The sequence below is a fragment of the Sminthopsis crassicaudata genome, chromosome 1 (assembly GCF_048593235.1).
Source record: "Sminthopsis crassicaudata isolate SCR6 chromosome 1, ASM4859323v1, whole genome shotgun sequence".
NCBI lineage: Eukaryota > Metazoa > Chordata > Mammalia > Dasyuromorphia > Dasyuridae > Sminthopsis > Sminthopsis crassicaudata.
The window spans coordinates 584,485,191-584,512,433 of record NC_133617.1 but is presented as its reverse complement, the minus strand read 5'-3'; the positions used below and the strand labels follow the sequence as shown (position 1 = coordinate 584,512,433).

General features: G+C 40.1%; 1 protein-coding gene across 7 annotated transcripts in view; it reads left to right on the top strand.

The window, feature by feature from the left end:
* The window catches only part of LHFPL2 (LHFPL tetraspan subfamily member 2), a 224,969-nt gene that overhangs the window by 166,107 nt on the left and 31,619 nt on the right, over positions 1-27,243 (top strand). For all 7 annotated transcript variants that reach the window (XM_074282339.1, XM_074282342.1, XM_074282341.1 and 4 more), the window contains one exon: positions 21,960-22,727. In XM_074282339.1, the coding sequence (XP_074138440.1) occupies positions 22,298-22,727 (430 nt within the window). In that variant the 5' untranslated portion in view covers positions 21,960-22,297. The remainder of the gene's footprint in view (positions 1-21,959; positions 22,728-27,243) is intronic.

Here is a 27,243-nt window from a genome sequence, read left to right as displayed (position 1 = left end):
GATCTTTACCGTCGCCTCCAACGCCAGGTCACGAGTGCAAGTGAGTGTGAGTTCCACCACCCAAGTTTCTCTTACTCCTCCCACACAAGTCACTTCCCCCTCTTTGTCCCACCAATCAAGTCAGCACAGAACAGCTGGGGAGGGTCAACCTTCAAACAAGTTAATAGGGAACCGTCCAATTGGCAATTAGTCTCACGTGCTTCATTATCCAAGTGCATTGCTCAGTTCTAGCCCTTTACATCTCCCGCTTTCTTTTGTTTTAGACCACAGGTGGTCGCGCCATCCCTGACTTTTCAGGGAGATGAGAACCCCAAAAAGGAGGTGATCACGCCCCCCCTGACTTCTCAGGAGGGGAGATGAAAGCACTAAAAAGGAGATAATCACATCCTTCCTGACATCTCAGGAAGGGAGATGAAAAGCACCAAAGAGAAATGGGGATTTGCTAGCGGGTTTCTGGATTGAAAGGTCTTATTAGAGACAAGTATGCACAAACCCGTCAACATGGGAGTTATTACACAAGCACATAGCAATAATGCAGAGGCTATTAGTGATGACTCTCCTCACAGTCAGTGCAGACTCGATGTGGTGTAACAAACAGGAATTGTACATGCAAGTAGTGATATAACAAACAATATAAATCAACATGGTCTTGTAAAAGATTTCCAGAAGTCCTAGAAGGAGGGTATGTAAACACCAGACACACATACCCCTTCTTCAGCAACCAAGAGATAGTCCAAAACCAATCTATTGTCCATTGCTTCACTGTTAGGGAATCCAATGATCCCCACAAGTTTTTGAAGTCCCACATCAGTCTTTTTATATGTTAGGAAATCCAATGATCCCCACAAGGTTTTGAAGTCCAGCAACAGTCTTATGATGTCTCAGAGAATCCAATGATTCCTGAGGATTTTCAAGTCCGACAGTTTTTGATGTCCATGGGTCAAACGCCATAACTGCTAGGTTCTTTCAGTGGTGGGCACAGTCAGCAACGGAACCACCCGATGTTTCTTGGGTCTTCTACGTTTCAAGGGTCTGCTCTGTCTCTCTCCGATGGACAAGGCGAATACGGCTCGTTGGCACCCATCTGATTCCTTCTCCATCTGTAGAGATACAAGCAAACCCTCTCCCCCAAGCAGTTAACCTATCTGGTCCCTTCCATTCACCACTTTCTGGGTCTCTCCACATCACCTGGCGATTATCTAAAGACAGTGGAGCTGCTCGCACTGGACACTGCCTTTCTGGTGGGTTATAAAACCTGTCTGCCGGAGCCAGTGCATCTTTGTCAAAAATTAAAAAATTAATGGTATAGAGGACTAAATTTAGAAGTTCTCTAGGGTTACCCGTGGCTCCCCCTTTCTTTTGTTTTTGGAGGAGTGTCTTAATATCTCTGTTTCTTCTCTCTACTATTGCCTGCCCTTGAGGATTAAAGGGTATGCCTGTGGTATGTAAAATCTTATACTGTGCACAAAAGTGTGTAAAATGTTTAGAAGTATATGCAGGTCCATTGTCTGTTTTTATTGCTTGTGGCACACCCATAATTGCAAATGCTTGTATAAGGAATTCGGTGACCACTCGGGCTGTCTCTTTTGCTGCTGGCATTGCAAATGTGAATCCTGAAAAGGTGTCTACCATGACATGGATAAAAGATAGACGACCAAAAGATTTATAATGGGTCACATCCATTTGCCAAATTTCATTAGGTCTCAAACCACGAGGATTCTTCCCTGGAGGAAGTGTAGGAGCATGGAAAGGAAGGCAAGCTGTACAGGCTTTTACTATGCTCCTAGCTTCCTCTCTTGTGATTCCAAATTGTAAACGTAAAGCTCGGGCAGCCTGATGATATTTAGAATGAGACTCTTGTGCTTCTTGAAATAAAGGAGTACTGGCCAGCATGGTTAGAAGGCTATCTGCCTTTGAATTTCCATCAAAAATAGGACCTGGAAGTCCACTATGGGAGTGGACGACATGCAAAATATAAATCTTACCTGGATGCTTTCTCACTTTCTCTTGAAGCTCTTTAAAGAGCTGATATATATTGGAGGCTACAAATTTTATTTGGGCTGTGGCAATTCTTTGTACCACACCTACTGAATAGGCCGAATCAGATATTATATTTATGTCTCCCGGATAATAAGCAAGAGCTAGAATGATTGCATACAATTCATTCTGCTGAGTGGACTGAAAAGGAGTTCTGATTACTCTCTTTATGGTTAAGTCACGAGAATACACAGTGCAAATATTATGTTTGGATGCATCTGTAAAGATAGTTGGTCCTTTAAGAGGAACTTTAGAAACATTTTCTTCAAGAATCCATTGCCAATTATGTAGCAGTCTGGTTATCTTTAATGGAGACCTGTGTGCAAAATTTGGAGCCATGGTTAATAAAATTTGCCACTCTGGGATGGTTTCACAGCATACATTAACTTGTGCATTAGTATAAAAGGTGTATGTCTTGTCAGGTCTTGTCCCAGATAATTGTACTGCTCGTTTAATGGCCTTTAATAAAATTCTAGCCACAAGCACTGGGTAAGGAATAAGGCTTTGTTCTGGTTGTGCTGGGAGGTTCACCCACTCTATCACACTGTCTCCTTGATGAAGGACTGCTGTGGGGGCCTCTTGTGTAGCAAAAACTGATATTTCCAAGGGTTTTTGAGTGACTCTTTCAACCACATTGGATAAAGCCAGTTCAACTTGTCTCAAAGCCTCTTGAGCTTCTTTTGTAAGCTGGCGTGGTGAATTTAAAGCACTGTCTCCCCTTAAAATGTCATATAATGGTTGCAATTGACAGGTAGTCAAGCCTAGCATGGGACACATTGGATATCTCCTATCAATTTCTGGAAGTCATTTAAGGTGTTTAGCTTCTCTGTTCTTAAGGAGAGTTTTTGTACTGTAAGCACCTTAGGATATACTTCATATCCTAAATATTGAAAAGGAGCATGTCTTTGAATCTTTTCTGAAGCTATGTGCAATTTATAATTCCTTAGTGTTTCTATGGCTTTTTGTAGACATGCTTCTAACATTTGTTCCTCAGGTGCACATCCCAATATATCATCCATGTAATGTAATAACATTACTTTTGGAAATGCTTTTCTTACTGGAGTAAGAGCAGCAGCAACATACATTTGACACATAGTAGGGCTGTTTTTCATTCCCTGTGGCAAAACTGTCCATTCATATCTTTTATAAGGCTCAGCTAAGTTAACGCTGGGCACTGAAAAGGCAAATGTTTTCTCATATCCTCCTTATCTAGAGGGATAGAATAGAAACAATCCTTAATGTCTATAACCCACAGAGGCCATTCTCTAGGCAACTGAGTAGGAGATGGAAGTCCAGGCTGAAGAGTTCCCATAGTTTCCATCTGTTCATTTACCTTTCTTAAATCAGTCAACATCCTCCATTTTCCTGATTTCTTTTTTACAACAAATACTGGGGAATTCCAAGGACTTAGAGAAGGTTGTAAGTGTCCTTGATCAAGTTGTTCCTGTACTATATCTAGTAAGGCCTGAATTTTATCGCTACCTAAGGGCCACTGTTCTATCCACACTGGTGTATCAGTTTTCCACTGGATAGGAACAGGTGAAAGTGTTGGCAGGCCTTCAACAGCAGCCCTGCCTAAAAAACCGAAGTACTCATTTTTAACCCTAATTGTTGTAAAATGTCTCTTCCCCACAGATTGATGGGGATTTTTTCAACTATAAAAGGAGTAAAAACTCCTGTTTCACCTTCAAATACCCATCTTAAAGGGGCAGCACTAACTTCAGCTGCTATTGATCCTCCTACCTCAGACATGTAAGTGTCTGCCTTTTTCTTTGGCCAGTGACTGGGCCAGTTGGCACCTCTAATGACTGTGCGATCTGCACCTGTGTCCACCAGTCCTTCTAATGCTATGCCATTTATATAGACAGTGAGCATAGGTCGGTCAGCTGTCACAGCTGCTGTCCAGTATATTCCTGGGTTTTTCTGCTTGGAGTCCGAACATGGGTGACTGTCACCAGGTTGCTTATTAGGAGTCTGTATCAATAAACCTGATGCTACTACTTCTCCTGGTTGATAAGTCACACATTGTGTCCCTGTGTTAGTGACTGGGATATTATCTACACATTCCCCAGTTTCCCACATCAGTGTATGAATGAACACTGTCTTGTAAGCATTCTCAGGAGGTGAAATGGTCAAGCCTACTGTGCCTGGAGGCAAGGGATCCATAGGTTGGAGAGGAACAGATTTCACCTCTCCAGGGGGTATCTCAGTTGTCCCAGCTGCATACAACTCTATCCTCCCTAATTGTAGTCCCTTTCTCCCATCATGTTGCTTCCTGGCTGACTGATTGTGTAATCCCTTTCTCCCCTCAGATGGCTTCCTGGCTGATTGGTCATATCTGGGTATTGGACTTGGAGGCACTCTCTGGGTGTGGCATCGGCTGCCATCATGCCCCAAGTGTTTTTTGCCTGGGGAGCTGGGCCCCTCATCCCGTTTCCCTGAATCAGTCTACACTCTGAGGCCCAATGGAGTCCTCTGTTGCATTTTGGACATGGGGTTTTGGGTCTTGTTCTCCCAGCCTGTCTTCTCACTCTGTCTCTATGCCAACATTGAGCTTTCAGATGGCCTACTTTACCACATTGAAAGCATTGACGAGTCTCTCTGGAAGTCCCTTGCCAAAAGGGATCCTGTCTCCCCATGTTGGGATCTTGGGAAGTCTGCATCATAGCCTGGCTATAAAAGGTATTTGTGCCCATTGTGGCATAGCGTCTTATGATCTCCTCTAAAGGAGCATCCCTACGTAGTCCTAGTATAATCCTTCTACAAACCTCATTGGCATTGTCTCTAGCAAGTTGCCTTATCATGTCTGTTACTGCATTTTCACCATTAGTCTGTATGACAGCTGTCTGCAAACGTGCCACAAAATCAGCAAAAGGTTCATTTGGTCCCTGTACAATTTTTGTGTAGGTCTCACCCTTGTAGTTTTTACTGGGGAGAGAAGCCCATGCTTTGATAGCAGCAGGAGAAATTTGCTCAAATGCTGTTATGGAGTAATTAATCTGTACCGAAGCGTCTGCATAAGAACCTACACCTATTAGTAGGTCATAGGTGATGGAAGTATTAGCTGCACTTTGACTATTTTGTTGGGCTTGAATTCTACAGAGCTCAGTAAATTCAGAAAACCACAACAAATTTTGTCCAGGTTCTAAGCACACTTTTGCAATGACTTTCCAGTCACTAGGGGTTAAGGTTTCATAAGCCAAATTGTGTATTAACATCTTAACATAATTTGATGTAGCCCCAAAGACAGTGCAAGATTTTTTCAGGTTTTTAAGGACATCCGTATTAAAAGGAGCATATCTTCTACTCTCTTGACCTGCAGAATTATACTGTTGAATCACGGGAAAAATTTGAAGTTTGAAATCATTATCTACTTCTTTTCCATTTTCAATTGCTTCAATAAGCCCTCTTTCTAATCTAGTTACAGGAGAGGGCAGTTGTGGGGGGGGGCTCTGTGTGGGAGGAGGGGGGGCGCTGATGATGTCACTGCCCCCTCCCACTACTCCTCCTCCCTCCGTCCCTGAAGGTGGAGTGGATGTGGGCTGATCAATAATCTGCTCTCTAGGTGGGGTTGAAATTTCTTCCGGACAATCGGAGTCTACACTCTCAGATTCCTCATTCAAATCCCCTTGCCCTCTGGCAATGTCCTGAGTTTGCCTATCTTCTATCTTTTGTGCCTTTTTAGAACTCTTCCTTCTTCTAAACTCTTCTGCATAGTTCCACCACCCAAGTTTCTCTTACTCCTCCCACACAAGTCACTCCCCCCTCTTTGTCCCACCAATCAAGTCAGCACAGAACAGCTGGGGAGGGTCAACCTTCAAACAAGTTTATAGGGAACCGTCCAATTGGCAATTAGTCTCATGTGCTTCATTATCCATGTGCATTGCTTAGTTCTAGCCCTTTACATTATTATCTTTGCATCTATGATTAATTTGCATTTTTCAGGAAATATAACTTTGGGGAAATATAAAAGCCAAGGATAGACCTTGGAATTCTCCTTAGAGTTCTGTCTCCAGCCATAAATAAATATATGATGTGGACACATTCCTTTGTAAGTAGCTTAAAACCATAAGGTCCTGAGCTATTTCTTTATTAATGGACATCCTTTGAAAATAAGCCATAGTGTTAATGGAACAAAAAGGAAATGTGAAATTTGTTGTTACTCAGGTAGGTTTCAACATTTCAACAAAGCCTAACTATACTTGTCATGTGCTTTGTATAATAAATATTTCAAAAGGGTTTAATTCTGTCAACCAATATAATGGGCAGTATTATAAGTCAGAATATGGTATCTGAATCAGAAGGAAGCCTTAATACTACTGACCGAAAATAAAAGAGTTTTAAAAAAGGTGATATAAAATGGCATTGTAGAACCATGGCTAGGTTTTCTATTGATGGCTTAGTAAGGAAAAGCATATTGTGTCATTTTCCATAGTAACCTAAGAATCTTTAACATGTAACTATCTGTATCTGTGTATCCTATTGCTATGCAGTACAATTAGAATTGACTCAAGTGTCAAAAGATAGTGCTTAAAGTATTTGTTTTTAGCTCAAATAAATTCTGAGAATCTTCATCCCAGTTCCCACTCTCATAGATAACATAGATTCCTAGAGCTAGATATTTATCTCAGGATCCCAGGAGTCTCTGATGCCTTTAGCTTGAAGCACAACCAGTGAGTTCCCCCTTCTGATGATTGAGTTGATAATCAGTCAATGAGCCTTGAGCAGTATTTAGAAAGGGATATTTACTAATGTGGTATAATAGAAACAATGGGTCTAAAACAATCTCTCAAAAATCTGTGACACGTTCTCTCTTAAGAATTTATAGCTCCCAGGGAAAAGTGGGTTAAGATAGCACATATAACTAAGGTTAACACAGTTCTTGTTGCTACAACTTTCTCTCCCTTCTGTGGAGTCCGCAAAAATTTTTCCTTTAGGCAAAATATAATCTCTTTTCTGGCTCTTGATAGCCATGAACTCCTTGGTTCCCAATAATAAAGACTCTGTTGCTACCTAAGCTGGAATACTGATGAAAAAACAGGAAATCCAGCATCCTCTAGACCCCAGCTTCTTAAATTGTGGATCACAACTTCATATGGAGTCTTGTAACTGGATGTGAGGTCACAAAATTATGAATTATTACAGGTAAATGTTTGATTTCTATACTTATTTTATATATCTATATACCCAGGGTTATATAAAAATTTCTCTGGTAAAAAGGAGTCACAAGATCCCTGCCCTAGACCCTTTCTAAGCTAAAAGGCCCTCCTGACAAAACCTAAGACATTTCCTTCCTCACTGCACCACCCCCAGGTGATTCTTCCCTAGCAATGTACTAGAAAAGCACCTATTCTAATTTCTGGAAAAGCCTTCCTATTCTAGCTAATTCAGTGCTTTTTTTTAATAGGACCCCAAGAATGTGTAAGGAAATTCCACTGCCAATTAAACAAAACTCTTGTATGGCATCATTTCACTTCTTCAGATGGCTTTCAAAGACTTCATACTTAGTCTAAGGCCTTTTTATGGATTGATTGAGTCATGTTTTTCTCACCTAGTTAAGATATTAAGCCAAAATAGGATGGAATGGTTTCAAACCTACCTACCCTTACACTTTAATAAGGAACTTAGGTAAAAATTCATATCTTCTTACAACCACCTTTCCTGGCTATTCATGGAAGTTTGGGTAACTCACTAATGTGGGTGCTACATGTTCCCCTGTAACAGCCCAAGTCAGTCATCAGTCCCCTGAGTCATTTTTCAAGGAGCAGAAGAGACTTGTTTTACTGCTATTCACATTCCTATCACCAGTAATTCATTTGCTTTGAATCTTTTGGCTTCATGACACATGAGCCACTCCTTCCCTGTCCCTCTCTAACCCTGCTTCTGATGTAGGTAGGAGATGCTATAAAGTTAGGGTAGAAAACTATGTCCATTATCTTTGTCTTTGTCTTTTTAACCATCTTGGGGTAGATTCCTTTATTCCAATTTGCTATTCCAAAGTACATTTGTTAGCTAACTCAGAGAACTGTTGTTTTTCTTTATCCTAAAGCCCAACATAGTGATGAACCTCTCACACCATAGCTAAATGAAGCTAGATCTGTATTCAAACCAAGCACTTTTCACTTAGTAAAATCTGTCAGAAATATGCACACTGATGATTTTCAAAAGCCAGGTTCCCCCCCCCCCAAAAAAAAAAAGCTGGTTTTAAAAAATTACCTCGGGGCAGCTCGATGGTACAGTAGATAGAGCACCAGCCCTGAAGTCAGGAGGACCTGAGTTTAAATCTGGTCTCAGACACTTAACTGGCTGTGTGACCTTGGGCAAGCCACTTAACCCCAAAATTTTGGGGGTTTTGAGTTTGAGTTTTTGCCTCAGCCAAAAAAAAAAAAAGTTACCTCTATGTCATGAGGAAGTCTTATGTCCTTATAATTTTTAAAATTTGCTGAAAATCCGTGGTTGTTGAACATGTAGATAACACTGAGTATATTGCATATGAGAATCATTTCAAACTGACCACATAACTAAAGGACAACTATTTTTCCTATATCTTAACAAAATATTGTTGTCCCCTTTTTTGCATCACAGTTATGTCTTAAACACATTCCTCCCCTCCCCTACATAAGCAACCTTTCCTGATAACAACAAAAGAAAAAATTTAGGGAAACTAAATACATTTCTCATATCTAATAGTTTGTCACATTTTATAGGAAAGAAAAGAGAGAGGTACATTTCCTTATTTCTTGGTCATTATACTTACATAGGATTCAATTTTGTTTTATTTTTCTTTTGGATTATATTAATGTAGGTATTATCCTTTTCTCAGTTGTTGTTTTTGTTGTTGTTTGTTTGTTTAACATACTACCCTGGAGAATGTTGCTGTATGTGGAGCTATCCAATTGGATGTAGTTCAGATAATTCCAGTTTTGTTGTCAACATTCAAAGCATCATAGTCTGAAACAAGTCAGATGTAGATCTTTCTTCAGACTCCATCAGCTTATTGGCCTTGAATAGACATTAAAATGTTAAGAAGCTTCTCCATTAATTGCTTAATCTGTTGTTCACTGGCCTTGATACCCACAATGCATACCAAGGTGCTTCTTCCTAGCAAAGTCACTGGTCAAGAATAATTTGATAAAGTCATAGAGTTCAATTTTGTTCCTCCTCAGGCACTTTTACAAAGGCATTCGGGCTATCTTTGAAGTTAGAATTTCTCTGATCACTGGAATGAAGGGGTATATTTGTATTTTCCTTCTTTCAGTGGCTAAGTACATCCTTCAACATTGCCTTCATGTTTCTTTCTTGAGAATGTTGTGGTTTGAGGAGAGAGGGGAAGTATATGACTACTTCCTTCTTTGTATTTAGTGCCATATGGGGCTGAGAGCCTCACACAGAGTTCTAAAAGTGGCTGTTTTTATAAGTAGGATGATCTCTTTTCTTATAGTACTTCTGTGTATTTTAGTTGTCTTTAATACATTCTGTTTTGTAGTGTTACCTATTTGTATGTGTTTTATCTTTTGTTCATCTTTGATTTGTTACCTCCTTGAAGACAGAAACCCCAGTGCTCAGAGGTCAAAGGATAGAACAAGGATATCTTCTTTATTCTGGTTGATTGTGGAGCCTGCAAATACATTTATGGTTCCTTTTTTTTTTTCTGCGTGAGCTGTTCATAATCAAAATAAGCAACCTTTTTTTTTTTTTCCATTTCCCTTCTTCAGGGGATTCTCAAACTGTGGAGAAAAGAATATGTCCCTTTAAAACAAATGTCTTGTGACTAAGAGTTGGTTCTCTTTTTGCCAACTACAGAAAGAGAAAGGGTAAAAGCAAGAGCTGAGATCAAATGGGGTCTTTCTTGTGTTTGCAGTTGCTTTCATTGTGAAAAGTGGGTATTCCATCAGCCTCTGGGAGCTTCTGTTCAGCTGTTCACTTAACTAAGCCAGAAGCCTCTTCTCTAAAGGTTATTTATTCCCAGAGTTGAGTTAACAGAACAGGAGGCAGTTTGGTCAAAGCCCCTGACATCTCAGATTTGTGAACTCATAAGAAAGGAATCTGTAGAGACCTGAATGTGCCAGTGGAAGAGGCTGCTTTATGGCATTTTTGTTTTCAACCTTTCCCTCTCAGCTGCCTTCATTGTTTTTAACTCTTTCCATATAGGAACAGAGCTTCTGTTAGGTTCCATAGCAATAAACAAGATCCAGTTTAGACCTTCTTTACTATTTTACAGTGAAGGACTTGGCTTCATTGAATTTGAGAAAAGAAAAGGACAGAGCTTCAAAAGAATCTAGCCTAACCCTCATTTTGCAGCGAGGAGAGCTGAGTCCTGGAGAGCCCCAAGGTCACTCTGCCAATTGGTGCCAGAGGCAACATTAGGGCCAAGTTGTCCAAATCTGAAACCATTTTTCTTTCTGCCAAATTGCACCTTGTATAGTTGAAGCCTCCTGTTTATTTATGATTAGGATTAGGATTATACAAACTTCCAACTGTGACAGATTAAGATTTGTAGTTTGGGATTAACTAAAGACCTGAAGCACAATTTTGTTTAGACAATTTGCCATTCAATGTGAGCATCAATATATCCTCTTGGCCGGGGAAAAAAAAGAATACCAGCCCTTTGTGCCTGGACATATTCCTCTACTTATAAGTATCTGCCAAGGTCTAGGACTTAATTTTTTTCCAAGCTTATCTCACAAATTCATTTCTGACCTTTCTCACCTTCATTCCATCGCCCACTTTATTTCCTTTTTCTCAGAATGCCTGTCCCTTTCCCATCTCCATTGATACATTCATATAGCTTTCAAAGCCCTGTTCAGATGCTCCCTTCTCCATGGAAGCCAGATTAAAGCTATCTCTCCCTTGTCTTATCTCATGGTCCACAAGTCAAGTCAACAAGCATCTATGGAGTCCCTACAGGGAAAGGCCAAAACAGATCCTGCCTTCAGGGAGGCAACATTCTAATGGGGGAAAATATGCAAACAGCTATCAATTTACTTACCTACCTGTCTGTCTGTCTGTCTGCCTGCCTGCCTGTCTGTCTGTCTATCTACACACAGCATTTTGCACTTATGCAATCATCACATCAAAATATTTTAATATTAACATATTTGAAGTCAGTCTTCCTACTGTGCTGAAGGTATCACAGTGGGTAGGTAGAGTGTCAGCCCTGGAATTAGGAGGACCCGAGTTCAAATCTGGCTTCAAACAAACTGTGTGACCCTGAAGAAGTCACTTAACCCTCTCTGCCTCAGTTTCCTCATTCGTAAAATGGATTGGAGAAGGAAATGGTAAACCAATGCCAAGAAAATTCCAAAGAGAGTCATAGAGGGTTGTATACAAATGAATAAATTGATAATTGACAAAATGATTTAACAACAACAATACCAAACTGTAAACTTGATAATGGGGTGGGGGGAGGTAAACCATCTCATTCTATAACATAGCATGTTGCGTAAAATAGGTGACTAACAAATGTTTTAGGTTACCTAATCAAAATGTGCCACCTTCTTGTTAATGAAGAAGTATCTGCATCCTAAAAGGTTGTTTTAGCGGATACTACACTTTCTGAAATAAATAAATGGCTGTAATCAGGGGAAATCTATCTTTGGCTAAGAAGAGCCTCAACAAGGTAATGAAGATTCTTCCTCTTCGGTGGAGTACTCTTCCTCAAATCTGATCTTTCATACCGTCACTTATAGACTTGTTCTCTCAGCTCTCATCACTTGAAACAATTCAAGACTTAAGTTGGATGAGAATGGAACATCCCCTTTTTTGTTTCACAAGCTAAGAGGGCAGCCTAGATTGTCCCCAAAACAAATATGAAATTTTTTTAAGGATTGAGCCCTCATTGGTCATTCCCACATTAAAATAATGAAAGAAAATGCTCTTTCTCTATTGGCCACTTTCTTTTTGCCTGTGAACATGGTCAGATTTCCCATATCCAGTAATAATTTGTTTTTCTTATTATTGTAAAAAACCTTTTCTTGATTTTTCAACCCCCTTAAATTGTCATTTAATAGCTTTTAAAAGATTATCTATCTCTATGTCTCTACTCCCTTGCTTCCTCAAACTACTGGCATGACCTTAATTACCAAATCCAAGGGTCTTTCCTCACTCCCCGACCTTTCTGCAGCATTGGACAGTCAGCTCCCCTTTTTCTTGGATACTTTCCTGGCTTTTGTGACCCTGTTTTTTTCCTGGTTCTCCTCCTTTGGGTCTTATTCCCACTTCTCAAATTCATCTCCCTTCCTCTTTCTCTTAAGCATAAATACCCCTCCCCAAGACTCTGTTTTGGGAACTTCTTCATTTTTTATTCTTTCTTCTAGTTCCCTCCCTTGACGTCCAGGCAGTTGTCAAGCACTGTTGATTGGACTTCTCATCTGTCCCCTCTGCTATACTTAGGCTGCCACCACTCACATTACTTCTGGCCCAGATTATCATACTAATATCCTATCTGGACTTTCTATATATATTATGTCTATCTCTCTATTCTCTCTCTCTCTCTCTCTCTCTCTCTCTCTCTCTCTCTCTCTCTCTCTCTCTCTCTCTCTCTCTCTCTCTCTCTCTCTCCCCTCCATATATATTCTATACTTTTTCTGATCCATTCTTCAGTTTCCAAAATAAGCTTTGTTATTTCCAGGTTTCCCTTCAGTGACACACCACTGTCCATAACTTAAAAGACAAACACCTTATCCTGATGTTTAAGGCTTTCTACAATTTGGCCATTTAGCCTCTGTGAGTTTCATTTTCATCATCTGGAAAATGAGAACATGATACTTGTCCTGTACATTTTACAGAGTTGTTGTGAGAATCAAATGAAATGACTAATGCTTGTGAGACCATTTCATAATCTAGAATAAAGTCAAATGTATTATCGCTAGTCGTCAAAGCACCTCCCTTCTGAATAAATATGAACTTTGTTCCTATGTTCTTGAAAGTATGGTTCTGTTTTGTTGCTATCATTTATACCCTCAAAATGAAACCCAAATAACCATTTTAACATATGTTTCTTATTGATCTACAATACAAATGGTGATTCAGTCCTGCTAAGAGTTTCCATATTTCCTTTTCAGCATTGGGTTCCATACAGAACATTCACAAAATCATAAGATTATGAGATGGAAATATTATTAGAGAATTAAAATTCAACTCATTTATTTTTTTTACTAATGAGGAAATTAAATCTTAAAGACTTGTCCAAGATCACACAGGCAGTAAGTAGCTGAGCAAGAATATGAACTTAGACTCACTGACTCCAAATGCAATGCTTTCATATATCTAAGTGAAGAGATGGCTCCCTTTGCCAAGTCCAGTATCTTCGTGACTTCTGCTCAGTTGTTTTTCAGTCATATCCAACTCTTCGTGGCCATATTTGGGGTTTTCTTGGCCAAGATACTGGAATGCTTTGCCATTTCCTTTTTCAGCTTATTTGACAATGAGGAAACTGAGGCAAATAGTTAAGTGTCTTGTCTATGGTCCCCTAGTTAGTAAGCATATGAGGCTGGATTTGAACTCTGATCTTTCTGAGCCTCTATTCTAACCATTGTACCATTGTGAAGGCTGCTCCTTCCACTCCTTTACTTGAGTCCTTAAATCCCATTTCTGCCCATCACCTCTAGGAGGTTCCCTCCTTAATCATTCTTTCTTAGCTCCTTCCTTAAGGAGCTTGCTGCCTTGAAAGTAGCTTGGTAGTGCAGTGTTTTAGAGTACCCACTCTGAAGTTGGGAAAGCTCATATCCCTGAGTTCAAATCTGGTCTCAGACACTTACTATGGGAAGATGGGCAAGGCACTTGGTTTCCTTATTTGAGAAATGAGCTGTAAAAGAAATGGACAACCACTCCAAAGTTAGACATGACTGAACAGCAATCAAACCAATTCGTTTAGATCTTCTTCCATCCTTAACTTTCACTTTTTGCTACCATCCAACAAAGGCAAATTCATAGAATAATCTATCTGTACTAGTTTCCTCTGCTTCCTTTTTTTCCACTCACTAATCCACTCTTTACAGTTTGATTTTATCATGTAACTGAAACTGTTCTTATCATAGTGACCTATGAACAGTTAATTACCAAATCATATGACTTTTTCTCGGTCTTCATCTTCTGTAATGTCCCTTCAGCATTTATCTCTGTTGATCTTCCCTTTATTTTTGGGGTTCTGTTTTTCCCTGTTCTCCTCTTACTTACCCAGTCAGTTCTCAGTTGTTTTTGTGGGTTATCATTCTTGACTTGTCTTGCGTCTGTGGGCATATCCAAGGCTTCTTCTCAGACCTTCTCTCTTTTTCTGTGTTCTTTCAATGGATTTCATCAGTTCCTATGAGTTCAGTAATCACCCTTATAAGGATGATTCCCTTGTCAAGAAAACCCCAAATGGGGCCCCCCTAAAGGACTAAACATAACTAAAAATGAACACCACCAAAAACATGATATTTAAGTTCATATTACCCAGCCTGGGAAATATGCTCTTTCCCCATTTCTACCTCTTAGAATCTGACTTCCAGGCTTGGCAAGTGCCGCCTCCTAAGTGAACCCCTCTCTGATCTCCCCCTTTTGGTGGGGCCTTTCTCCCATATTACTTTATATTTACTTTACATATATTTTCTATTTATTTATCACTGCACCTGTTTTACTGTACGGTAATGTACCAGTAGCTGGTTTTGTCTTTTTATCCCTGGGCCTGCCTGATACATAGTAGGCACTTAATAGATATTGAATGAATGAGTCAAAGGGACTGATTTCTGTAAACCAAACATGAAAATCAGCTTTACAGTAGCATTGTATTGTTTATAAGGTTCTCCCTAGATTTGGGGTAATGGTTCCTTGAAAGGATGCATCTTAATTTGGTTTTAGCACTTGTTTTTACTTGTAGTTTAATTTAAAATTTAATTTTTAGTTTTTTTGGTGGGTTTTTTTTTTTGAGATTTCATGTATATAAGGAGGTCCCTGGTGAGGTATTCTCTCAATCAATGCAGATCAGCAGCTGCTGTAATATTTTTATTTTTAGCAAGCAGTTTATGGGGATTAAGGAGTAGGGTAACAAGGGGTAGGGAGAGTGACTTGCCCAAGGATGTGATTTGAACCCTGATTTCACTGAGAACAAGGCCCACTTCCTATCTATCCATCACACTCCCTCTTGAAGGTATACTTTGAAAACATGTTACAAGTCAATTCACTATCTATTATATATGTATAATATATAATATATATTATATATCCAAGCCTGATATATCCAAGGGCAGCTAGGTAGCACAGTGGATAAAGCACTGGGCCTGGTTCCTGAGTTCAAATATAGCTTCAGATACTTACTAGCTGTGTGACTCTTGATAAGACACTCAGTTTTCTCATCTGGAAAATGAGCTGGAGAAAAAACAGCAAAACATTCCAATATCTTTGCCGAGAAACAAACAAACCCAAATGGCTCCATGAAGAGTTGGATAGGAGTGAAATGACTCAAGAATAACAAAGTGTGTTCAAAGTGGATGTTAATGATACAAAGCCAAAATTTATCCAGAAGCTTTCATTCTATTGGTGGAGGTTGGACAAAGGGGAAAAGAAAGAAGAATTGAATATGTATGTCCCATTACCAAGAAAACGGAGGCATCCGAAGAACAGGGAGGACCAGGAAAGCCTCGAGGAAGAGGTGGCAGTGATATATGTAGAAGGGAATAGAAGAAAAGAGGAACAGTATATTTTCAATTAGTCATTTTCCTCCAGATAGTGTCAGAAGTACTGTCAGGTGTTCTGGGGAAAAATATTTAGTTACCCATGAAGAATGCAAGGAAGCTTTTAAGGGAAGCAGGAATGCATAGTTAGCTTTATTAAATGGACTGCTTTGGTAACCAGGAATTACAGTTAATAGCTGAAGATGTCTGTATTAAAAGGTTCCTCCTCTACCAGTTTTCGCTCATTGTGGTTAATGAGGGAGTATTTATTTCCCCTTTGATGCATATGTTGTCTCGGCAAGTACCTTCTTCCCCTTCATATAGTCACAGACTTGATATGGCACATTTTATGGAACACAGAACTGCTCTAGAAAACTGTCAGCTGGTTTTCAGATTCTTCTCACCTGCCTGCATTTGGACACTTCTTGGAATTTCCTTGTATCCAAGACTATAGGAACTAGAGGCTGCTGCTATGTCTTTTAGCATACAGAATTGTCAGGGCTACCAGAACCTTGGCTCTCCTCTTTCCAGAGGGAAAGGAGAAAAGACATCTCCTTCTTACTCAGGCCCAACTGTGTACAAGTGGATGGAAATCATTGCATTGAGAATCAATGAGTTATTCAGCCAAAAACAGAAAGCAAGACAGCATGACAAATTTGGAAATATGTTTAAAAGAATTGCACATGTTTAATCTATATCAGATTACTTGCTGTCTTGTGGAGGAGTGAGATAAAAGAGGGAGGGAAAATAATTTGGAAGACAAATCTTACAAAAATGAATGTGCAAAACTATGTTTATTTGGGAAAATAAAATATTATCAAGAAAACAAAACAAAACAAGGAATCGTTTTTTCCCAAACTTTAGAAACTTTGGGCATTTTATTTTCTCTCCTGTGTTGGATTTGGAGCCGATTCTTTTGCAATAAATATTAGTAATTTACATGGCAGGCATATTTTAAGATTGCCAAAGAACTTTTCCTTGTCATAGCTCTGAGAAAAGGGACATTTATTACATAGCTAATCATCCCCTTTTTTACTGATGAGGAAATTGGTGGCAATGGCCAGCATCACTAAGCATGAGTGTAATCTCTTCCCCACAATACCCTTCCTGCCAAGATTTCTTCATACTTTCTACTCAGATGTTGCAACTCATTTGCATTCCTGACTTTTGGAAAAGAAGTTTTCTCATTGGGATCAACTTTAGTCTGATATTAGAACACAAGCCCCAGCTGAATCAGGAGAGGTAGGTCAAAAGTCTAGAAAAGGGAATCATCTTCTTCCATCATAGCTAACATTTATGTAGCAGTTTAAGGCTTATAGAGCACTTTGTAAATATTTCAGCCTGACAACAACCTCAGGAATTACATGCCATTATTATTATTTCCATTTTATAGATGAAGAAATTAAAGAAGTAAGAGATTAAATTATTTGCATGGAGGGATCACTTTTCAGATCTAGAAAAAAGACTTACAGGAATCAGATCCCAGGAGATAGCCTAAAAATAGTCTGGACAAAGGACTTAAGTTGGTTTTATTTTCATTGGAAAACTGTATAAGTGACTTGCTTTTTTTTTTTTTTTTTTTTTTTAGCCTATCAATGCCTTCCCCATCCCTATCTCCTTTTACCTTCATGATTTTGAGCCACTAATTAGTAAATGTTAAGTACCTTCAGGCTACCATGTTACCTTAGCAGGATCCTTCAGGAATGATGACAAATGATAATCCAAATGTTAATATTTGAAAATGATAGCAGGACCACTTAGAAGTGATACCCTCAAGAGAACACATAGATGAAATCAGAAAGCCCACTCGCTAGGCTTGCTGTGGAATTGCTATTATCTTCATAGCCCTCCTATCCTTTCTCAAGTGGCTATTCCAAAGAGTCTTCGTTATCCATTTAACTCCCCACCCCCACCCCCTCACACACTTCCCCCCCACCTCAAACTGTTGGCTCTTTCAGGAGTAGCTTTTTTTATGTGCCTTTATTGGAAGGGAGGAGAAATTACAGAGGCCAGGAAGGCTCCATACACTGTAGTAGTGATTTAAAGTGTATTAAATTCCTCCACCACCACCCCTTACATCCAGTTTCAGGAGAAAGGCCAAACGGGGACAGCCTCATCATCCCGATAGCGTCTCTTACATTATATCATACAGCATCTTACTCTGTTCTCAAATAGCTTTTGCTTTTCGATTAATTTCTATCTTTTGGTTGCCACTAGTTCTCTGTTCTTTGTGCTAAGATCATCCATTTGAGCTAAAAAAAAAAAGTGTGTAAGGTGTAAGGCAGGGGTCCTTAACTTTCTATGTCACAGATTTTTGAGGGGTACCGGAGGCAGTTGTTGGCATAGATGTTAAGAGCATTGGGCCTCGAGTCAGGAAAACCCGAATTCATCTTTATTTTCTGATACTTAGTAGCTTTTTGAATCTGGGAAAGTCTTAACTTCTGTTTGCCTCAGTGTCCTTACCTGTAATATAGGATAATAATAGTATTTACCTCTCCCAGGGTTGTGGTAAGGATGAAGAGAGATAACATTTATAAAAAGTGCTTAATAGTGCCTGGCACATGGTAGACATTGGCAGACCAATAGTCTCTTTCTTAGAATAATATGTTAAATAATTGAAGAAAATCTTACATTTATTACAGGTTAGTGAAACTTAAAATTTTATTTTCCCCATAAGGACTCCTGGGTTGGGTGAGCGTCTGTGTACTCCAGGTTAAGAACCCATGGAATGTTTGATCTCTTTTGCATAATGACCAGCACAGCCCCTTGCAGCTATGAATGGGATGGAATTTGGGAAGTACTCCCATTTCTTGGGAAAAGAGTATATCATGAATTGCAGCATGGAGATCCATAAGGGGCATGCAAGGAGATAATAAACTCATGACTTGTGTCATAGGAAAAAAAAAAGGTTTTAGTAGGAGACATGAATTTTAGGATGTGACTGATATAAGAATTATTTCCCTTGACAATATATATTTATTTATTCCCACCTATCTACCCTTAGACTTCTTCCTAGAAGTCAAAAAGAAAATAAACTAAATGATTGCTAATTGAGTAGAATTATTTTTTTTAAAGGCCATGGACTATCATCAAGGAGACTAGCTTTTAGTCTTAGGTCTTCTATACTGTCACTTTTGGCAAATCACTTAAATTCTCTGGGCCTCAGTTTACTAATCTGTAAAATAAAGAGGTTGAACAAGATGGTCTCTATTGCCTCTTCTCGCTCCAATCTTAGCGGATAAGATCATATGTCCTTTTGGCATCAGTTCTTTCTCTAAGCCTCTTTTTGCTACTCTATAATAATAGCTACAAAAATAATAATACAATTCAGTTCAATTCAGTAACCATTTATTAAGCACCTACTATGTGCCAAGCAATATACTAAGTGTCGGGGATACAAAAGTCTCTGACTTCAAGGAGCTTGCAGCCTAACAGGGAAGACAGCATGCAAATAAATATATACAGAGCAAACTAAATGCAGGATCAATAGGAAAAAATTAGTAGAGGGAAAGCATAATACTAATTGTAATGTCTGGCCAGGCTCCCTGGAGGATCTCTAGACCAGCCTTGGTCTTAGTGGAGGAGTGCAGGAGGCAGGGGAGCCACCAGGAGGATGATCAAAGATGGAATGTCTCTATTTCCAGTGCTCTCAGCCCTTAAACACCTCAGTATGATTATATCATTAAGCACACTAAATCTGTATGAACTAGAGAACCATTACGTCACCATACTAAGTTCTAAGAACTAGAGAACCATTATCTCATCAGTCACACTGAGTTAACCCCCTGTTGTAAATATCTCTGCTTCAGTTATACTTTTCTCAGAGTTCCCCAATATCCGTGGTCCTCTACAACTAATAACCAGCACATATAAAATATTTTAAACTTTGCAAAGTGCTTTACATACATAGGTTTGATGGATATTCACAGCAACATTGTTAATAGCTATTATGATTAACTCAATTTAATTGGAATAAAATCGATTGAATGACTTGCTTGAGGGCCCAGCTATTAAGTATGAAGCAGAATTTCAAACCCAATAGTCTACACTGCTCATTATACCAAGCCTCTACGCAAAATGAGGGGTTGGAGCCAGTTTTAAAAAACAAACAAAATGAACCAGTTGATCTTTGAGGTCATTTCCAGGTCTGATATTCTAAGACTCCTCTATAAAACTAGTGACAAGCATTTAATTGATTCTTATTGGATTGTTTGTTGGGTTGCTTACAATAGCATTTTTCCAACTCAGATATTTTGATTCATTTATTCTTCCCTGCTTGCCTCCCCCACAGCGAGGACCCTGCACATGCTCAGGGTTTCTCGTGGTTCCCATGGAGCTGACATGACCTCAGTTGATAAGCTCTGATCATTCAGAATAGGTCCTTGAGTTGATAGGTCAGATGCAAGATCCTCAATTTATCTTGACCCTGGGAGGCAGAAGGACTGCTAACCAACTAAGGAAAAGAATGGGCATGAAAATCAGAGTTCTTGGTACTTGTTTAGAGCTAGGTCACCTCTATTGGAGGCTTTGGTTGTTAGAGTAAAGTCCTCTTGAAATGAAGCTATTTTGGGGGAGGGGGGTCAGAGAATAAGTTCTCTGTGAAATGGAAACAATGGGAGTTTTTAGCCCTCGACCTGTGGTGAACTAAGCCCTCTGAGCAGAGGAATGGCCATTTGCACATGGCAATGAATTGGAACAATTCAAGACTTTCATTCTGCTGTGGTCCTTAAACAAGTTTCTGTTGTCAACAAGTTGACTCCATGATAGCAATCTTTAATTAATGGTCCTTAGAAAGGGATGCCTCTATTTCAAATCGTTTCCTAAAGCTGGATGAGTCATTAGCTCTTATAAGACCTGTGAGTCAGTGTGACTTAATTTTTTGGCTAAAACATGCTGTGGGCGTGCTATGGTAAATACTAAATAATCACCAGCGAGCCTATTCCTATTATGCAGTCCATCTTCATGGAATAGTTTGTTCCCTTTCACACTCAGTCTCAAACATAGCAAATTGTACTTTCTGATTTTCCTTTTCCCATCTCAGTATCTGAGTAACCTGCTTATTCCTAGTGATTCTATTTCCAGAGTATTAAAATTGGCTAATTAGAGGCTGCTTCTTATGGTTGATCTCAGTACCAGTCTCTGGAGACTGCTGCTTGCCTTTAGCAGGGTGACTATTAAAGCTTTGCCAGGTTGCCTTTTTGCTTTGGAACCAAATCTGTCCACAAAGATTCTTGCAAATAATAAAAATAACAATAATAGCTAATATTTATGTAACATTTTAAGGTTTGCAAGATACCACAAGTATCATCTTCTTTTATCTTCACAACAGCCCTGAAAGGGAGGTATTTATTATGGTCATTTTACAGATGGGGAAACTGAGACAAACAGGTTGTGTAATTTGCTCAGTGTCATACAGCTAGGAAGATTCTGAGACCATATTTGAACACAAATCTTTCCCTGATTCCAGGTTCAGTGTTTTATCCATCTTAGTTGCCTTTAAATGGGGAAAGAGGAAGGGAAAGGCTGTTAAATGCAGAAGTTCTTTGAAATTGTTTTCCCTCCAAACCATGCTCAGATAGAAATTCTAGTGCCCTGGAGCCATGGCATCACTTTGTTTTTCTTATATGAAATGTTGGATCAACAGCAGTGGGTAATGGTTTCAACCTAGTCACCCTAAGCTAAATTGAGGAAGCTCTCTGGATTTTATGGGAGGCACCCCGTTTGAGCTCTCTCATGCTACCTGCTAAGACTCCCACTCTTCAGATTGCACATAGAAACTAACTGACAATTAATGTGCTCCTGAAAGCGAGGGAAGCATAAACTGGGAATGCTGTGAGAAATGGATATTTCACACAGGTTGGTACAGTGACAAGAAAACTGACCCACCCCCGGCAGCCCTTTACTACCTGTGTGAGTTGGTGAGTTGGACTAGCAGAACAGTCTCTAGCCGGTTATCTCGTGACTGCCGTAAATAATCCCTAAGACTTGTCCATTAGTGGGGAAGTACTTTCCTAAGCTCTGACAGCTGCTTCCTGGGGTGGGAGGGGGTGGGGGCTCTGCGGGGCAGCGGGCAGTAGTCACCATCTGACTCTCCAGCCTGGGAATTTTCCTGCACTGTGGACATGACGAGCCCCTGGTTTAAATTCTCACATGTTGCGTTTAAGAGCTTGTTGGGCAAGATGAGAAGTTTTGCTTCCAGCAGAGCTGGGGGTGGGGCAGGAGCCGGGAGTGCTCACCATTAACCCCTCCCTCGTCCTTTCTCTCCTATAGGTGTGTGATGTCAGAGCAGGAGGCAGTGCTTGGGACCTCCCCCCCAGAAGACTAACCGCCCATCATCATGTGCCAGTATGAATGCTAACAGAGCAGCCAGCACTCCTGCAGGAGCTGTCAGGGGAGGGGAAAGAGAGGAGGGGCTGAGCATGCTGGAAGTCAATGACTGAATCACCCAACTTCTTCCCAGGACTGCGTGGACCTCAGAGATTGCAAAGCTGCCTGGAAAGGAGCACCGAGGTCTCCTTCTGCCTTCCTTCCCGCAGTTTGGGGTGGCTGTGAGCGCCCCGTGTATTTACCCTTTGGATTTCTGACCGTCCACTGCCTTGGACCTCAAAATGTGTCATGTTATTGTCACCTGTCGCTCCATGCTGTGGACTCTTTTAAGCATTGTCGTGGCTTTTGCGGAGCTCATCGCTTTCCTGAGCGCAGACTGGCTGATTGGCACTGCCAAGCCCTCCAGCAATGTGGACGTGGACAACAGGACCGGGGGCTCCCAGCAGCCTTACCACCCCACCTTGGGCATCTACACGCGCTGTATCCGCATCTCCCACATCCATCACTCCAATCGGAACACCCTCTGCGGGCCCTACGCGGAGAACTTCAACGAGATCGCCAGTGGCTTCTGGCAAGCCACCGCTATCTTTCTAGCTGTTGGGATCTTTATTCTCTGTACGGTGGCGTTCATATCTGTCTTCACCATGTGTGTGCAGAGTATCATGAAGAAAAGTATTTTTAATGTCTGTGGGCTGCTACAAGGAATTGCAGGTAGGTGCCAAATGAACCAGAAGGGAACGTGACCCGCTGATGGAAAGGTGTGCAGGAAGTAGCAGGGGAGAAACTGATTCTGGCACATTCACTCGTTCATTCATTCTCAAGTCAGCCTGTCAAACTTCTGAGCTTTTCTAGACCTCGCTCAGTTATCTTTTCAACTAAGGGGCACAGGTCCAACGGAGATGAACCGGGGAGCCGAGCTGGCCCAGGTTTCCTGTATTTCCTGTTTCTGTCATCTTCGGCTCACACAAAGGCAGTCTCTCGTTCTTTCTTGGCTTTAGCCAAACTCTCGGCATTAGCTGGTCCTAGGGAGTTATAAATTGTTAGCTTTCTGTTTGAGTTACCACTTCTTTTTTATTACTTTTCCCATTAAATTGAAAGCATGCACTCCGTGGCAGCCGATCCTATGGTACAGGATTATGGTGAGAGCAGATCTCAGCCACAGGATTTTATTCTAAATAAGAACCTGAAGTTCTTGGAGTTCATTAAGAGTCCCTAAGTCCATTCTTACCATTTTACTCCTCCCCATGTTCTCCCTCTCTCCTCAAACTCTCTCTTCCAAGTCACCAAATCATTTTAGCTGGAAGAAAAAAATCAGCCTCAGCTGTTCTGCGTTAATTGTATTCTGTTTTAAATTGTCAGTCTCCTGGAGCCTGACAGAACGTTAGACACAGAAAGTGAAAGGTAACTCATCTAATTTCATGAGAATTCTCACTGCGATGTTTTTTTAGAAATGAGCAGAAAAGGACAGTTAGAGGGCATTGGAATGATTGCAGGAGAGAAAGCCAGGAGTGGGTAAGAAACCTCCCATTGTTACCAGACTTTCCCAAACTTCACTCTGGGGATCTGGGACTGAGAATACTTGAATTTCAGTTCCAAAGAAGGACAAGCTGTCCACTCAGTCTCCTGTGGACTGGAAGAAACTAATATTCTGTTTTCTTGGCAGGAATCTTTTTTTTTTTTTTTAAAGGAAAAAAAAAAGTTGAACATTAAGACATCTCATGTAGGTAGATCTTAAAAATGGGATTTTGTCTGGCTTTTGAGAAAAGTACAAAGAATGTTTTTAATAGTTATATCCAAGATATTTTCCAGTCTTCCAAGTTACAATCAGCTGTATTGTCTACAGTCCTCAAGGAAGAGCCCAGGCAGCCCCTAGTAATTCACTGTGCCAGTAGGATATACTAACGCAAGTTTGCAGAGGAGGTTCTAAAGCCCTGGCCCCAACCCCACCATGACAACCACCACTGGCCCCCGGGCCCAAGACTTGAAAGAAATCAAGGAACAGCCCTAAAGAAAGGAAAGATTCCCTTTTTCCTTTCTGTTTGGAGAACATGATTTTCTGTAGCACTCGCCTATTCCTGTTTCCCAGGTACCACGTTGTACTTGAGGGAATCAATAGCCATCTCTCCTGATCGCTGAGGTGTACCAGCCCACCACCTGCAGCTTCCTGCTAGCCACTGGGATTTCAGAGTCAGTTATGGACCAAAACCCCTGTCCCAGGGAGCCCCACCTTTACCATGACTTACCTTGGAGATCTTTCCTGAACTATTTACGTCACTCACTTGTCAAGGAGCAGAAGTCAAGGTCCATGGGTCCAAATCTACTTGTTCATTATAGCTTGCACTATTTCAAGCTCTGCAATGAGAAAGTCACAACAAATCACAATAGGAACTCCTATTCGTGTATCAGTGTGTGTGGTTTCCAAGGTGTTTTTCTCACAGCCTGCTTCCACATGAAGCAGCTAATGTGTTTTTCACATTTTATAGTTGAGGAAATTGAATCACAAAAGGTGAGGTGACTGACATCCTGGCTCCTTGTGCTAATGCTTCTTGAAGAAGAGTGAATTATCTTTTATTTTCAAAATGGCTACTTGATAGGAGAGAGACCAATAACTTGTTTCCAAAAAGACTTGCAAATCCATTATCTCACTTTTCATATCTTAATTTCCTCATTTTATGTTTCCTCTTTCATCTCCTGTCTACCATCATGCTGTGTATGCAGGAAGTCATTCATAAATGAATGGAATTTAATTGAATTCCCTCCTTAGATGCCCTACCATAACATTGGGAAATAGGTAGGTAAGAGATGGCCATCTTCATTTTGATATGGACAGTAAACTTTAGGTCCCTCAGAGTCTGAGGGACTTTCCTAATGTCCTAAAGAGAATAACTGACAGTCAGCAATGGAATCCATGTCTAAACTCTAGTCTACTCCTCTTAGTTTCCAGACTTCGTTGTCAGTGACCAGTGTGGAAAGTTCTTAATTTTCCTGCTTTCCAAGCAGCCAAAACTTGATATGTTCCCAAAGTTTTCAGATAATGGTTAAAAGTACAATTCTCTTTTACTCTTCCAGAGGTTTTGAGGGGAATGGGGAGGAGGGAGGTCCTGATTCACCCTCCCACTACAAAATTAATTTATACCCCGGATCTACAGCCTCATTTCTCTGTCCTCCCAGACAGACATTTCAGCAGAGTCAACTCTTTATATACATATCTCCTTAAAGGATACAATGGGTGACAAGTTGGATTGATAATCAGGAAGAGCTAGATTTTAATGAATGTTTTTTGCTACTAACTTAGGCTTTCTGAACTTCAATTTGCTCATTTACAAAAATGAAAATACTAGACTTAACTCTGAAGTTCTGAGTCTGGGAAGATCTTCTTTACAACTCAGTTCTATACCTTTATGAGGTCATCCTATAAATATATCCTGCTTGGCCTGGCATTCCATTATGTGGACATGTGCAGTATCATCTTTAACCTAGAAGATTTCACTTAGTGCTCCCTTTGCCAAATAATTTATTAAAATATTAAATAGCATTCCTGGGGAATCCTTTACTCATACTTTTCTGGCCAGAGACAAATCCATTTATCCCTACTTGGTTTTCTGTTTTTAAGCTAGTTTTCTACCCACAATAAAAACATTTCCTAGCCACAGGTTTCCTGTTACTTGTGTCCCCCTTCTCTTCCCCCCCCCCAAAAAAAACACAACAGCTCTTAGTGTCAAATCTTATCAAAGATTTCTTAGTAAGTCTTAGTAAATTATCTTCACTAGTTTCCCCTTGGCTGGCTTATATTACCCAATTAAAGAGCTCTTGAGATTAGGAAGGCATACTCCACTTACCTTTCTCCCTGGAGGATATGCTTACATAGATTTTTAATGATCTTCCCCACTATTATAAATATTACCAATCTGCCAGGTATGATGGGGAAGGGGGCAAGTTGGTTATATACCTAGGAGTTTTTATGGGTTAAATTCAGATGCACCAGCCTCTAGTTCTCTAGCTATTTGTAATGAGAGATTATATTTGGGCCAACACTTCTATGATTTCATTTTTAAAGTCAGGACTCTTGGTGGATGCTATTCAAGATAGATTATTTTTTTAAAGAACCAGCCTACCAATGCCAGGTATTAGCTTGATGAATTTAAATCCCCAGGAATCTCAAAGTCTAGCTTTTTTTAGTGCTCATAACCATTTCACCTGCTGGTATGATCACATCACTTTGACTCAAAGATCAGCCCAGTCAGTCAGTTAGTCATCAGGAACTTCCCTAAGCATTGGGACAAAAGGCAAACCCTGTCCTCAAGGAGCTCACAATATAATGGAGGAGACAATAACAAACAAATAAGGAAAATAGGAAATAATTCCAATGTACATAGTAAATAGGAATAATGAACAGACAAAAGACATTAGAAGCAAAATGGATTTAAAAAACCTTCTAAAGGTTAGATTTTAGTTGGGACTAGAAAGAAGTCCTTATCTGAGGCCTTATTCACACTTCTTTCCTTTTCTAGAGTCTGCTGGGAGGAAAAAAGAATTTAGGAATCTAAAAATTAATTTTTCATTAAAACTCATTTTTAAGTATCTGCAAAGAGGAGTACATGTCCTTGCCATCAAGGAGATTTTATGGTCTAAGATAACTGTTAGCCTTTTTTTTTTTTTTTTTTTTAATGAGCTTTGTGTTTATTTCTTTTCACTTCTTCTCCATCTCCTAAACTATAGGAAAAAAGGATTCAGTCCTTTTTCCAAGGTAAGGTCCATGTAGTAGAAAGAGCCAACCAGGGAGAGAAGAAACCTGGGTTCATGTCCTGACTCTGGCATTTATGTTCTGTGTCAGCTTATGAAAGTCACTTCCCCTTTCTTGGTCTCAGTTTCCTTAGTTGCAAGACTAGATGATTTCTGTGGTTCCTTCCATTTGTATTAGTCTATGGTTCATTTTTATACTCTCCAGGATTTGCCCTGTATGAAAGTGATTTTTGTGGAATGGTTTGTCAAACTGTATTTAAGATGTCCTTTATTCAGACAGTCCAGACAGCGCCTTCCAAGAGCTCATAACTGAGTCCTTTTTAGTTAAATGAGACTTCCAATTATAGCATTTCTTACATGGGCATTGTTGGAAAACACCAAGAGCAAGACCAGGTGGGAGAAGTCTGATGGAAGAATGTGGCTTTTTTGTTTTAGATCTTTTCAGTCTTTGACACATTGGTATAGCGTGAGAAACGAGGGACAT